Below are 13880 nucleotides of genomic sequence, written 5' to 3'. Positions count from 1 at the left end.
AGCTCCTATTACCCATTCTGGCTGACTTCCAATCGCTGCTTCGAGAGGTTCAGTTATTGAATATTTCCTTTATTTATTTTTGAAGAACCCTTAGGCTATGATGTTCTTTGCCTGATTAAAAGTGTTTGAGTCTGTTTCTGTTTTTTGGGAACATTGTGTATGGAGTGGGACAGAGGAAGAAAAAAATAAAGAAATGAATAGAGTCCTGCGGGTTGCGATGCTCACTCAGATATTGCCATGGTAACAGCCATTGTTCGATAGTGTTGGTTTAAATACAACACGTACACAAGTACAATTATTATTTGATACAGAGTTTATACTACCCGTATTCTTAGCATTAAATAAAAAGAAAACAGCTTTTGGATATAATATATAAATTATTCTTTAAATATATGGTGCAAAATGATAATGATTCCTGAAATCAACGATGTTGAGAGTGTATTGAAACACTTTGATAACAAACTTGTAAGCAATGGACGTGTTTTCGAAGGTGGCGGGCTGTCTGTTTGTATTATCGCAATTTCAAGTGACTTGTGGCCGTAACTTTGAATTTATAAGTTTCCGTGAGCCCAGCTCCTGCCTCTTGACAGAATATTTTGATATTGCGAGTCTTCAGTGCCTCAGTTGCCCGGAAAATGGAAGTACAATTAATAGTCCATATTCATGTACTTGTTTACCAGGCTTCAGGAGTATTATTTCTGGCAGTAGCTTTAAGTGTGAGGCATGTCCACCACAATATGTCACTTCCAAGGATAAAAGCAGGTGTATACCTTGCCCTGATTCATCTCCCTATAATGATACCCTAAAGCATTGTAGCCCTTGTCCTAAATCCACTGAAATAATGACCGATGAAGCTTTTAATGGAACATCTTTGGGTAGCATGATATGTGTTGAGTGTTCTAATGGTAGTATGCCAGGGAGGGATGTGTGTATACCCTGCCATCAATCATATTATTCTGCCAGTGGTGGGGTATGTGTGTGTCCCAATACTCATCAAGATATAGGGGGCATGTGCATTCCTCTGACAGAGCTTGCAAAGATCCCAGACCGACAGAGCAGCTATGTGGTCAGATATGAGATTGGAGAAAGTGTACAGTCACTGTTCTTTGAAGCCAACTATAGAACTGCAGCTCATTCTTGTAAGTTCCGGCAAAACAAAACAGCCTGTCAGCTCTTGGCAAATATGTGTGTCCTCCTGCACTATGAATTCAGTGATGACTTCAATGCCTGCCGCTATTACAGGGAAGAGTTTGGGGAGAATTATATCAACCTGCCGGCTTATCTTCCTTGGCTGTACTACCCAGAAGGGGAAGCAAATGTTTTCATGTCAAAAATCAAACTAAACACACACTATAGTTTTAAAAGAAACAGTCCTAACTCAAAGTTCAATTTTACTGTGGCAAAATTTTCTGCTGATGGCCAGTTGCTTGATTATGGAAGACTGGAAGATGTTTTGACTGTTTGCCTGCCAGTTGGGTTGCATCTTGATTCTGCTGTACAGTTTGGAACAACATTTTCTCAGAGTTGCCATTTGACAGTCCAGGATTTATGGGACAAGTATGATACAGTGTTTTATGAAGTTTTTATCCAGTATTACGATGATGGAGAGAGAATGATTTATGCCGTACCTGTATTAAACCAGAACTACAAGGAAGATGGAACACTCCTGAACAAACAGGATCAGAAAAAATGGCAGCTGACAAGAAGATTTTTCCTGTTTGATAATCTCAGTGGACAGGAGAGCTTGTCACTAAGTAGCAAAGACAGTGTTGAGAGAGCAAAAATTGTTAGATATGCCCAGAATTTTGAAATCATCATCCGGTTGCGGGAAGAAGAGGGCCATGGCTTGATTTACCCACCATTGATCAAAATAAGCTATGGTGAAATTAGAAGTGAAGATTATAATACCGATAAGAAGGTAACGGCGACTTTCAGAGTTGTTTATACAATGGATTTCCGCCAGATTCATGATGACTTATCCATTGCAGTTGGGGTAATGAGCGCCCTGGCCACCCTGTGGTCATTGGTGGGAACATGGAGTTGGTTCAGACGCTGTGGTAAGCTAGGCCTGGATATCACCACCATTTTCCAGTTCCTCATCATCACTTGTGGTAACCTGGCTAATGTGTTCTTTGTTGTCATGTTCTTTGCATGTTTCTACTGGACGGTGTTTTTCAAGCGGCAGGATGTGGTTCATGTGCTTCTTTTGACTGAATACCAAGAAACCCTCATAAAACAGTACCTTACAGCCACATTTTTCCTGAAATTGATTCAAGTTATTTATATTATTTATGTACAGGTGACACTAGATATGTTCATAATTGACTGGGAGCAACCTCAAGCCAGGAACTCCATCCCACATCCAGAGTTGTCAGCAAACACTGAAGAGGAAGGAAAGTCAAGAAGTGTGGAGCAACCAATTAGCATATGGAGGACGTACTTCATAGCCAACGAGTGGAATGAAATTCAGACACATAGGAAAATTAATGTCAGCCTTCAGTTATTCATGACTCTACTGTTTTTGAAGGTTGTTGGGTTTGAGAATCTTGCTACAGCTGATCCCAGCAGCAATTTCCACCCAGGATCAGATTCTTACACTTCACCACAAAGTTATGTTTGTAGATTTGCTATTAGTATCACTATTTATATTGTAATTGCTGCTGTCCAATGGCTGCTGACTGTCATATGCTATGAACGCTATGTTGAGAACAAACTTCAGCAGCTAATTGACCTTTGCTCCATTGCAAACATTAGCATTTTCATCCTTGAGCATCGAATGTATGGCTACTACATCCATGGCCGGTCCGCTCATGGCTTTGCCGATGTAGATATGCAGTCAATTTATGAACAGTTGAAGAGGGAAGAAGAGGACCTGTGCGGGCATCGAGGACTTGAGCCATCTAGTGAGTGTCAGACTTTTGAGGTGGCGGTGACACAGAGATTCCGAGAGCAGTATGACACAATATTAAAACCTGTGCACAGGCTTGCCAGATACCAGAGACCAGCCGGTAGAGGCAAGACTGTAACAGAGGAGATAGAACAGAGTTTCCAGGCACATGAATCCATGAAGCGATTCTTTGGGATGTTCCTTCAACATGCTCTGAGGAACCTTGACTATATTGTGAAAGAGAAACTTTTCCTTGAGAGTATTCTTGATTTGGAGTTCCAGGAGGCTGATGACCGTTGCCTACTATTTAGGGACAATAACCACACCTTTGATCGTGTTTTATTCTATGGACATGAGGCATCGCTTGTTCTGTTTGAAATGCTTCTTTTCACATATGTAGACATAGTGTGGAATGACTTTGTGTTGGCTGCTGTAATTACTTTCATAGTAGCCTGGGCAGTGAAAAAAGTTCGTTATGCCGGTGGACGCAGAAATGTTGTCAATAAAACTATGGTGGATCAGAGGTTCTTGATTTAGTTGCAGGACTGGTAATTATAGAGGGTTATTTGTGTGCAGTAACCTAGCTATTTTATATGGTGCACAATTGATATCTACATTCATAACACTATGAAATAAAGAGAGAGCTTGTAAAATGTAAGGCCACAATAGCTAGTGAATTTATGAATTCTATCTATCTATCTATTGCCAGACGCCTCAATCCCGTTTGGGGTGGCCACAAACAAATCGCCTCCAAGTCGCCCTGTCCCCTGTCATTTCACTGCCCTGCTCCCAAATTTGTCTGGCATCCCAGTGCGGTATAAAGCAATAGAATTTTTAAAAATTTACGATTGGTCAAATAGGGTATATGGTAGTTCTGTATTTTAGCTACTTAGCTCATGATTATTGAATACAAATATCATTACAGTAATGTTTCTTGTGTTCGTGGTAGTTGTGTGGTATATTTTGCAAATGCTGTAGCTACCATATACTGTATATATATATATATATATATATATATATATATATATATATATAGTATCACTGGCTCACCTGCTGTAGATTGAGTGTGCTGTATATCAGTTACGTGATAAGCAGACTAAGCAGTAAGTATTAGGAGTACAATATGGTGTGTTAAAGTGTTTCTTTAAGGGTTGAATCCTATCTGTTACTGTAGTAACTCTATAGTAAGGTGCTCTGTATTGTATTGCTAGTGACCATGTCCAGTATATGAACTGACGGGAGTTTCATAGATGAATTCCAGTGCTTATGAAAATCAGCTGATAGAGAGTATACTAGAATCAGATTTGGAATTTGTTGTGAAGTCTCATAAGTTGCAAGAGGTTGGTGGTGTCCAGTTGGTGTTCTCACAGTCAAGATTGATGCTGTGTTGTGATGGAGTGTGAAAGGTGGATCATAAAGGAGGATGTGCCACCTACACTGTCCTCCATCACCACTGCTTCTGCTGCCATCTACACCATATCCTGCCCTCTGTACTCACAAGGTACCGTAACATACATTTTTTAACTTCTTGCCCTTTCATTGTTAATTAACCCTTTGCATTTTGTGCATACACTTTAAGTTGTCTGGCATTAACTGGAATGAAATATGTAAATTGTGTCTGCTGCAACATTAATTAAGAGTGTTTGACCTCTGTTATTGATGTTGCTGTTCTTTGTGTTTTTGTTGAGGCCCCAGGCTCATCAGGACATTAACCTGGTTGACCATCCTCCTTTCAGAGATTATGGAGGGAGTTGAGGGAAATTTGTACAACCAGTCTTTGTATCCTCTTGGTTTTATTGGTGCCACAAGGTGAAGGTATCATTATCCTGTACTTCTTTGGTGCTGTGGGTTTATATGGGATAAATGAAACATTCAGGGAGTAGCAAGAATAAAATACTGTACTGTACAAATTTCCATTTTGCAGTCAGAGTCAGTAGAACTGTAATCCATGCCTATCCTAAAATTCTATCTATTTATCTATCTATAACCCGACGCCCTAATCCCGCAAAGGGTGGCTGCAGACAAAACACCTCCAAGTCGTTCTGTCACCCACCATTTGACCACCCTCCCCCCAACTCACTCCCCCCTCCCTCATATACCTCTCAACTCATCCCTCCACCTCATCCTCGGTCTACCCCTCCCTCTCCCTCCCCCCACCTCACCTACATATAGTCCTACCCTCTTAGTCAGTCTTTCATTCTCCATTCTCTCCACATGTCCAAACCACCTCAGTGTATTTCTCCTAATCTTCTCAACCACATCCACATCCACCCCACAACGTTCCTTCACGTCTTCATTCGTCAACTTGTCCCTCCTTGTCATTCCACATGCTCCTCTCAAGTAACTCATTTCCATTGCTCTCACTCTTGACTTGTTCCCTTCTTGCAAGGTCCATGCCTCGCTTCCATACGTCAGGGTAGGGATCACAGTACTATCATGCAGTGGCTTCTTAACTTCCATACTCACCTCCCTATTTCTCATCACTTCTTTCAGTGAACCAACAACCTTCCTTCCCTGCTGTACCCTTTCATGCACTTCATCCCCCAAAGTTCCATCTTTACTCATCACACTACCCAAGTACTTGAATGCACTCACATTCTCCATATCCTCATCATCCAACCTCACTGTACATTCTGTGACTTCATTCCTCTCAAACATCAAATTACTTCCATAATTTCAAAATGGAATTTGAAAATCCTTTGTTATGTCCCATTATACTTTCAGAGTTCAAGGATAAGCTAAAAAAATGCAGTATTGCAGTGAAAGAACAATGTTAGTACTGTAGTACTGCCAGTGTTTCAGTGTGCTGGTGTGCATGTTTGTCTTTTTGTGTCTTATTTCCCTTACCTCAGTGATAAAAGATGACAGTATTACAGCTCTTTGTCCATTCCATAGCACTTATTTGTGACTAGCACCATTTTGAAGTGTTAGTCACTTGTTTCAAATTAGTGGCATTACAAGATAATACTGTGGCTCTATATCCTTTTGCATAGTATTTCATAGTGAAATGCATCATATTCTAGTGTAGATACAGTAACATATTACATCTTAGTGGTAAAATAAGACAATACTGTGGCTCTGCATCCATTTTATGGCACTTCTTTGTGGTTAGTATCTTATTCTAACATTAATATCTTGTTTCTGCCCAATATTGAAGACACAGATGACAGTTTTAGTCCTGTAGGCCAAGTTAAAGTGAACAGATTACTGTACATCACCAAATTCTAATGTTCATTTCATGTAACAGCTCAAAATTGAAGATGAAGAGGTGGTATTTATACCTCAAGTTATAGTGCACAGAGTATAGAAACAACTTCTAGTGTTAGCCTTTTTAATCTCTTGTAGGACTGAAGATTATGAGATGGTAATTTTAGGCCATGTTAAAGAAAACAGAGTAAAGCAGTGTTTTAGTCCCACGAATCTGGTGATGTATCTTTTGTAGTTTCTTTTTGCTATTTCCCTTCAATTTTACTTAGCTTAGGAGAGACTTTTCAAAGTGGATTGGTTAAGAATAGCTGTTGTTATTCTGTTCTCCAAGTGTTCATCAGCATAGGCACCTGGGTTGCTGTCCAAAGATAATCTATCTATCTATCTATCTATTGCCAGACGCCTCAATCCCGTTTGGGGTGGCCACAAACAAATCACCTCCAAGTCGCCCTGTCCCCCGCCATTTCACTACCCTGCTCCCAACTCACACCCCCCTCTCTCATATACCTCTCCACCCCATCCCTCCATCTCATCCTCGGTCTCCCCCTCCCTCTTCCACCCTCCACCTCACTCACATACACTCTCTTCGTCAGTCTTTCACCCTCCATCCTCTCCACATGGCCAAACCACCTCAGTGTGTTCCTCATAACGCTTCCTATCACATCCACATCCACACCACAACGCTCCTTTATATCCTCATTCGTCAGCCTGTCTCCACGTGACTCCACAGGCTTCTCTTAAATAACTCATTTCCACTGCTCTCACTCTTGACTTGTGTCCTTCCAACAATGTCCAAGCTTCACTTCCGTACGTTAGAGTTGGTATCACAATACTGTCATGTAGTAACTTTTTTACTTCCATGCTCACTTCCCTGTTTCTTATCACTGCTTTCAAGGAACCAGCAACCTTTCTTCCCTGCTGTACCCTTTCAAGCACTTCACCCTCCAAACCTCCATCCTTACTCATCACACTACCCAAATACTTAAATGTACTCACATTTTCCAATTCCTCACCATCCAACCTCGCTGTACATTCACTGACTTCACCTCTCTCAAAGACCATCTCTTTACTCTTCCCTACATTCACCTTTAGGTTCCGTTTCTTACACACTCTCTCAAACTCATCCACCAAGCCTTGCAGCTCCCCTTCGTCTTCACTCAACAACACAGTATCATCTGCAAACAACAGTACAGGGAGTTTCCATACACTATCCTCTCTCACCAGGGCCACTCCAACATCCACTACCCTACCTTGTACCTCTTTTATTACCCCATCCATGTACAGATTGAACAACCATGGAGACATGACACATCCCTGTTTCAAAGATAATAATAATGATAATAAAAATCTATTTCTCTATCTGTCTACCTATCTGTCCATCTATAACCAGATGCCACAGTCCCATATAAGGTGACCATTTGTCTTTGAGTTAGTAGTTTTGAAAGACAAATGGCCACCCCAGGATTGTGACGACTGGCTATTCATGGATAGACAGATACTTGGTAGAATATAGTTCAGAAGGTGGTGGTGTGGTGAACATGGTACTAAGTTTTAATCTCTTCGGTCTGATGATGTATCTTTTTTTTTTTTTCTTGCTTATGCCAGAAGAATTTTTTTTTATCCAGTTTAGGAAGAATTCCATGTATTGAATGGATTAATAAAGCTATAGGTGATCCTTCCTTTCAGAAAAATCTTTCATAGGCTATTAAATCAGGATCAGTAGCAAGAATAAAATATGAAAGACCATCAGATTTAATGGGCTAATGTGTTGGTGCATTTGTCAGAGAGAGTACAACGGCACACCCTCTGTGCCACTAAGCAAGGGCAGCTAGTGGAGGTGGGTGAGGGGGACAGCATCATTCGTAGTGTTAACCTCATCCCAACAGAGGTCAGTAAGGTAGGTGAATACTTTTCTGCAGTAAGTGTTGCATGAATTCTGTTCTTTTATCTGGTTTTAGTCTTTTGTTATGATATCCTCTCTCCTTCACTGTTTCTGTGCTGATGCATAGTACCTGGTGGAGGTAATTAAGTTGGACACCATCATTTGTAGTGTTAGTCTCACTGTCGCAGACATCAGTAGGTCTATCTACCTACTGCCAGATGCTCTAATCTCGTAACGGGTGGCCAAAAACAAATTGCCTCAATGTCGCCCTTTACCCCACCATTTCACTGCCCTGCTCCCAGCTCACACCCCTCACTCTCATATGCCTTTCCACTACATCCCTCCATCTCATCCTTGGCCTGCCCCTTCCTCCCTCCCCCCCCCTCCTCCTCACTCTACTTTTAGTCTCTTGCTTTCCATCCTCTCCACATGGCTAAACCATCTCAGTGTATTTCTTCTAATGCTTTCTATCACAACAACATCCACACCACAATGCACCCTCACTTCCTCATTTGTCATTCTGTCTCTCCTTGTAACTCCACTTGCTTCTCACAAATACAGTAACTCATTTCCACTGCTCTCACTCTTGATTTGTGTCCTTCCAGCAAGGTCCAAGCTTCACTTCCATACTTTTTGAGTTGGTACCGTATCACAGTACACTCTTGCAGTGACTTTCTTACATCCATGCACACTCCCCTATTTCTTATCACTGCTTTAAAAAAAACAGCAACCTTTCTACCCTGTTGTACCCTTCCAAGTGCTTCACTCTAAGTAGGTACTAAAGGTAAATAACAGTAAGTCATTGTTACAAGTCACAGAAAAATTGCCTATTAAAGCTTCATTGATACCATACCCACACAGCTGATTTGATATAACATACAGCTGTACACTGTGAATTGCCTTGGAGATCAGTCATGTGCCTATATTACTCTTTGATGTACATTTAGTGTACTGGTATTAGCACTGTGGAATACTGTACAGGACTGTAATGAAATAGCCACATTATTTTTCATTCCCATGGAAATTTCTTTTGTCACCCCTGAAAAAGAACAATGTTTCTTCTTATTTCAGTTATAAAGGCTTCAGCATACTTGCGTGCATCAGCCGTGGTTACCTAATGGCAGCTCTGCACATGGCTGTTCCAGCTGTGACAGAACATGATATTCTCATATACAGTATTATATACAGAGTATTTCAGCATATTTGGAGATATGGAAGGCCATATTGTTTTTTTCCAAATATGGAAACAGTGCCATGTCTAATATTGGGACAGATGCAGTTTTACATAATTGTTACTTGCTTTCATGCAATTCATTGCTAAGCTACTATGTAAATAATTGTTACTTGTTTTCATGCTACTCGTTGTTGAGCTACAACATAAAGAAAGATGGCAGGTAGTCATGTTTGACCTTTAACACAGGACTGTTTGTAGGTAAAAACTATGGTTTATTGGGTTTATCGGTCAGTCAGTTAGATCAGACGATGACACACTGTCTCTTAAGGTATCCACATATTCAGGTTGGCCATATTGCAATTGATGTTTTCTTTGGACTGGGAGCAGAAACCAAATGTCAAAACGAGCTGATGATTTCCCAACATTTGCTGGAAATTTGGAGGAAAAAAGAAATCTGAGATGTGTAATAAGATTTATAACAGTGTTAGAATCTGAACCATTTATTTTTTATATCAATGATAATTTGAGGTTATTTCCTTGTAGATTGTTGTGCATCATGAGTTTGAGCCTCGGCAACTGTATGTGGTGCTGCTCTACAGAAACAATAAGGCAGTTATCTTATTGTATAATGACTTCAGAGTAAGTGTTACATGAGTATACCATACATCAATTAATTCATGGTAAATTGTGAATATTGTTTGTCTTCTCATTTTATTCACTTATGCATACTTGCAAGTGTCAGCCTTGTTCACACAAGGATGGGTGTCAATACTACATAATCTCTGGCAGTGTCTCTGTTCATTCAGTCCCTTAACTCTGCAGTCATTTTGTAGGACTTCATTCCAGGCCATCTTAGATTTTCTTCTTGTGCTCTGTTCTCCACACTGAAATACCTACATCTTTTCACACAGTTTTCACTCTCCATAACTTGTCATAACCATTCCGTTATGGATGATGAGTACTATATACAGTACTATGATTGCTGACTATAATGTAAGCAACAGCTTGGAGAAAAATGCCAGCAATTGAACACCTTTCAAAAATGCTAAAATGAACGTCATAATGAGAGAATTGATATGCTGTATTTGTTACAGGTGGTGTACGAGTGTGATGGTGTAGCCAGTGTGAGCACTGAGGACCTAAAGGCCACAGGGGTTCCTCAGCTGCACTTCACTCATCTCTCTGGTTGGTGTCAAAATTTATTTTTGTGACCAACAAATCTCTATAGAATTGACTTATCATAAGTTTTATGTTTGGCAGTGCTGGAGAGTGACACCTCATGATAGCACCAACATAACTGAACATAACAAACATCCCTCAGACTTTTGCCCTCCCCCCTAGAAGGAGGATGGTGGATTGCAACCCCAAGTAATTGTACTCCTTGACTTCTTGAAGAATTTCTTTGCTTATTCAGATAACGCTCATTGGTGTATTTGGATTAAGCAGTACTTTAGTTTTACTCTGGTTCATCTTTAGCCCTGCTTTGAGACTTTCTATTTAGTTCATTTAACCTATCTACTGTTTCTGAGATTAGGACTACAGTATGTCATCTGCAGTATGTTTTCTCCACATATGTTTAATCCTTTGTTCTCCCAGTTAAGCCTTCAGAAAATACTTTCTAGGAATGCTTTAAATAATTTTGGTGAAATTGTAACTCTCTCAATCTTAATTTTTTCTGGGCCTTTATGTAATTTAACTGTGGCAGTTCCCTGGGGGTAGGGGGGTTTCAAGAATACTCCCCCAGTATCCCTGCTTGTTGTACGAGGCGACTAAATGGGTTGGTGGTGGGTTAGTGCCCTACCCAAGAAAAAGAGCTAACTAAACAAGCGAATAAATTGCCTCGGACCAGGACAGACCATACGTTGCCGACTAAGGAACGGATAAAGGACATTCTGAAGGTGGAAACATGGAATGTGATAGGAGTGAATGATGAAGTGAAAGAGAGAGATTGTTCAGGTGCTTGAGGATGCAAAAGTGGATATACAGTGCTTGTCAGAAGTATTCAGCGTTGTCCGCCAGGCGCGCAATACTTATGGCCCAAAAAGAATCACCCATTTTTGGGGGTAAGAATTGAGCCACAAGTTTGAGCTCCGAGCATGACGTCACGGTACCCTGAGGCCTTCCAACGCGCTGGTTGGTTCCCGCCTCAGTCGCCCACGGGCTGCCTGAGAGAGAGGAACTCCGCCGAGTGTCCCTCTCAAATTGCGCCATTTTTTACCGAGTGTCCCGCAGTGTTTTGGCCTTCAAAACTTTGTTATGGCACCTACCCGTGAACTATCGAGTGAAATCATATCCCAGATCATTGCTCTAAAGGAGGCAGGCCACCAGACAAAGGAAATTAGTGAATTGGTTGGTGTGGCACGATCGACAGTGCGTCGTTGGTGTGCGCGGTTTCGGGAGGAAAACAGTGGTGAAGTTCCCACAAAGAAACCGAGGTCTGGTAGGCCTAGGAAAACTTCCCCAAGGTCTGTTAATGTTTTAAAACGTGCAGTGGAGTTTAATCCTTGTGTGAGTGCAAGGAAAATTAAGGAGAGCAACCCGGAAGTGTTTGGTGAGGTGTCAGTGAGAACAGTGTCTCGTAGGGTGCATGAGCTTGGTTACACAAGTCACAGGCCTGTGAAAAAGCCTCTTCTCTCTAGCAGCCAGAGAATTGTAGGCTTGCCTTTGCTAATAAATATCTAAATTGGGGTGAGGAGCAATGGTTGTCAGTGTTGTGGTCTGATGAGGCAACGTTTAGTGTTACCTGTAACAGAGGAGCACACAAAGGTAGTGACCCACTTGACCCACGGTATGTAGAAAGCACAGTTAAACATCCTGATTCACTCATGGTATGGGGTTGTTTTTCAGGGAAGGGTTTGGGGAAGCTTGTTGTACTTCCCAAGAACCTCAGAGTGAATCAGGATGTTTACCTGGAGCTTCTGTGTGATCATTTACCAGACTCCTTCGAGCTAACAGGTGCACGAGTGTTTCAGCAGGACGGTGCACCTGCTCACAAGGCCAAATCGGTCACCAATTGGCTTCGTGACTGCGAGGTATCATTCATGACAGACTGGCCAGGAAATAGCCCAGACCTCAACCCGATTGAAAACCTCTGGTACCTCGTAAAGAAGAGTCTCCAAGGGAAGGACGTGAGCTCTCTGCCTAAGCTGGAAGCCGCCATTCGTGACTCCTGGGACAAAATACCCCTCCAGCACCTCAGGAGCCTCGCCCTTTCACTTCCAAGATGTCTCAGGTCCGTGAAGAAACGTAAAGGCTACCCTACGAAGCACTAAAGGTAAATAAAATGCATTATTTATATGTTTTTTCAATGTTGAAAGGTTTGTTTCTCAGGAGGGATGCAGGGCGCCCCATACTTCTGACGAGCACTGTATGTGGATTGACTGAAACTAAATGGGAAGGTGAAAGGGTGAGAGAGTGGGAATATGGTTTAGGTGTATGTGCGGGAGTTAATGAGAATGAGAGGGGAAGACAGAGAGTATGTCTGATGATAAGCAAGAAGTGGAAGAAGAATATAAGAGAGTAAGGAACAGTGGGTGCAAGGATTGTATGGATGAAGATGAAAGTAGCTATACAAGCGTGGGCGATTGTATGTGTGTATGGTCCGACAGAGGACCGTGTGGCTAGAGTGAAAGATGAAATTTGGGCGAGAGTAGAAGCATGTATGGACAAATTTGAGAGGAGTGAGAGAGTGCTTTTGATTGGAGACACGAATGGCAAAGTTGGGAATGTACGAGTGGATGGAGTGGTTGGTCAGTGGGGTGTGCCAGCTGAAGTAGATGGGAATGGTAGTGCTTTGGTGGACATCTGTGCTGGTAAGGGGTTGGCAATAGCCAACACCTACTTTCGCTATAAGATGATCCACCGGTATACATGGAGAGTAATGAGGAGGATGGATGGTGAACTTGTTGAATGAAAGGCAGTGATAGACTACGTGTGTGTGGATGAGCAAATAAGAAGACAAGTGTTGGATGCAAGAGTGGAGAGGGTGGGGGAATGGAGTCTCGGACCATCACTTAGTGATGGCCAAGATAAAGCTGCAAAGAAAATGGTTAAGGAGATGAAGAGGAAGACAGGAGGAAATAGCTCCTGTGAGAAGAGTGGAGAATTTGCAAGATAGTGAGAATATGGCTGAGTATAAGAGTATAGCGGAAGAAAGATTGGGAAGATATGAGCTAGAGCAGATGGAAAGGGTGGAAGGCGTATGTAAGATATTCACGGAAGAGATAGGCACAGCGTGTGAGGTGGTTTGTGGAGTGAGGAGGAGATGCAAGGTTGTACAAGGGACAGCATGGTGGAATGATGAGGTGAAATGAGCTGTGGAACAAAAGAAGAAGGCATATAGTGAATGGCTAACAAGTACAGGTAGGGGAGAAGATGAGAGAGAGAAGAGAGAGGTATATGTGAGCAGGAGAAGGGAGGTGAAGAGACTGGTGAAGGAGAGTAAGAAGAAAGTGGATGAAGAGTTTGGGAGGAATCTGAGTGTGAAATGGAGGGAGAGTAAGAAATTGTTTTGGAAGGAGGTAAAGAAAGTAAGGCAGTGTGAAAGGAGAAATAGTAGGGGAGTGAAAGATAGGAATAATAGATTGTTGGTGGAGAAGAGAGAGAAGATGAGGAGATGGTAGGAGCACTTTGAGGATTTGTTGAATGTAGAGAGTGAGAGCAATGCGAGTATAAGTGGTTGGGGAATAGCTGGGAAAAGAAGAGATGAGAGGAGGGAGGAAGAGATCAGT

The 13880-nt window shown here is 41.8% G+C and overlaps 2 protein-coding genes across 2 annotated transcripts in view; both read left to right on the top strand.

Annotated features, from left to right (window-relative positions):
• The first annotated feature begins 472 nt into the window (after positions 1 to 472).
• LOC145394157 (meckelin) lies at positions 473 to 3424 on the top strand. Its single transcript, XM_080268136.1, has one exon. It carries the CDS (start codon positions 473 to 475, stop codon positions 3422 to 3424), a length of 2952 nt encoding a protein of 983 aa, XP_080124262.1.
• An 855-nt stretch (positions 3425 to 4279) lies between these two features.
• The window catches only part of LOC145394156 (uncharacterized), a 156957-nt gene continuing 147356 nt past the window's right edge, over positions 4280 to 13880 (top strand). The window contains exons 1-4 of the mRNA XM_080268135.1: positions 4280 to 4388; positions 7879 to 7991; positions 9694 to 9789; positions 10245 to 10335. Of these exons, the coding sequence (XP_080124261.1) occupies positions 4280 to 4388; positions 7879 to 7991; positions 9694 to 9789; positions 10245 to 10335 (409 nt within the window). The remainder of the gene's footprint in view (positions 4389 to 7878; positions 7992 to 9693; positions 9790 to 10244; positions 10336 to 13880) is intronic.

The sequence above is a fragment of the Coenobita brevimanus genome, chromosome 26 (assembly GCF_032717465.1).
Source record: "Coenobita brevimanus isolate Jiangsu-jjx chromosome 26, ASM3271746v2, whole genome shotgun sequence".
Lineage (NCBI taxonomy): Eukaryota > Metazoa > Arthropoda > Malacostraca > Decapoda > Coenobitidae > Coenobita > Coenobita brevimanus.
The sequence above is the reverse complement of the archived record's forward strand: the minus strand, read 5'-3'. Positions and strand labels throughout refer to the sequence as shown.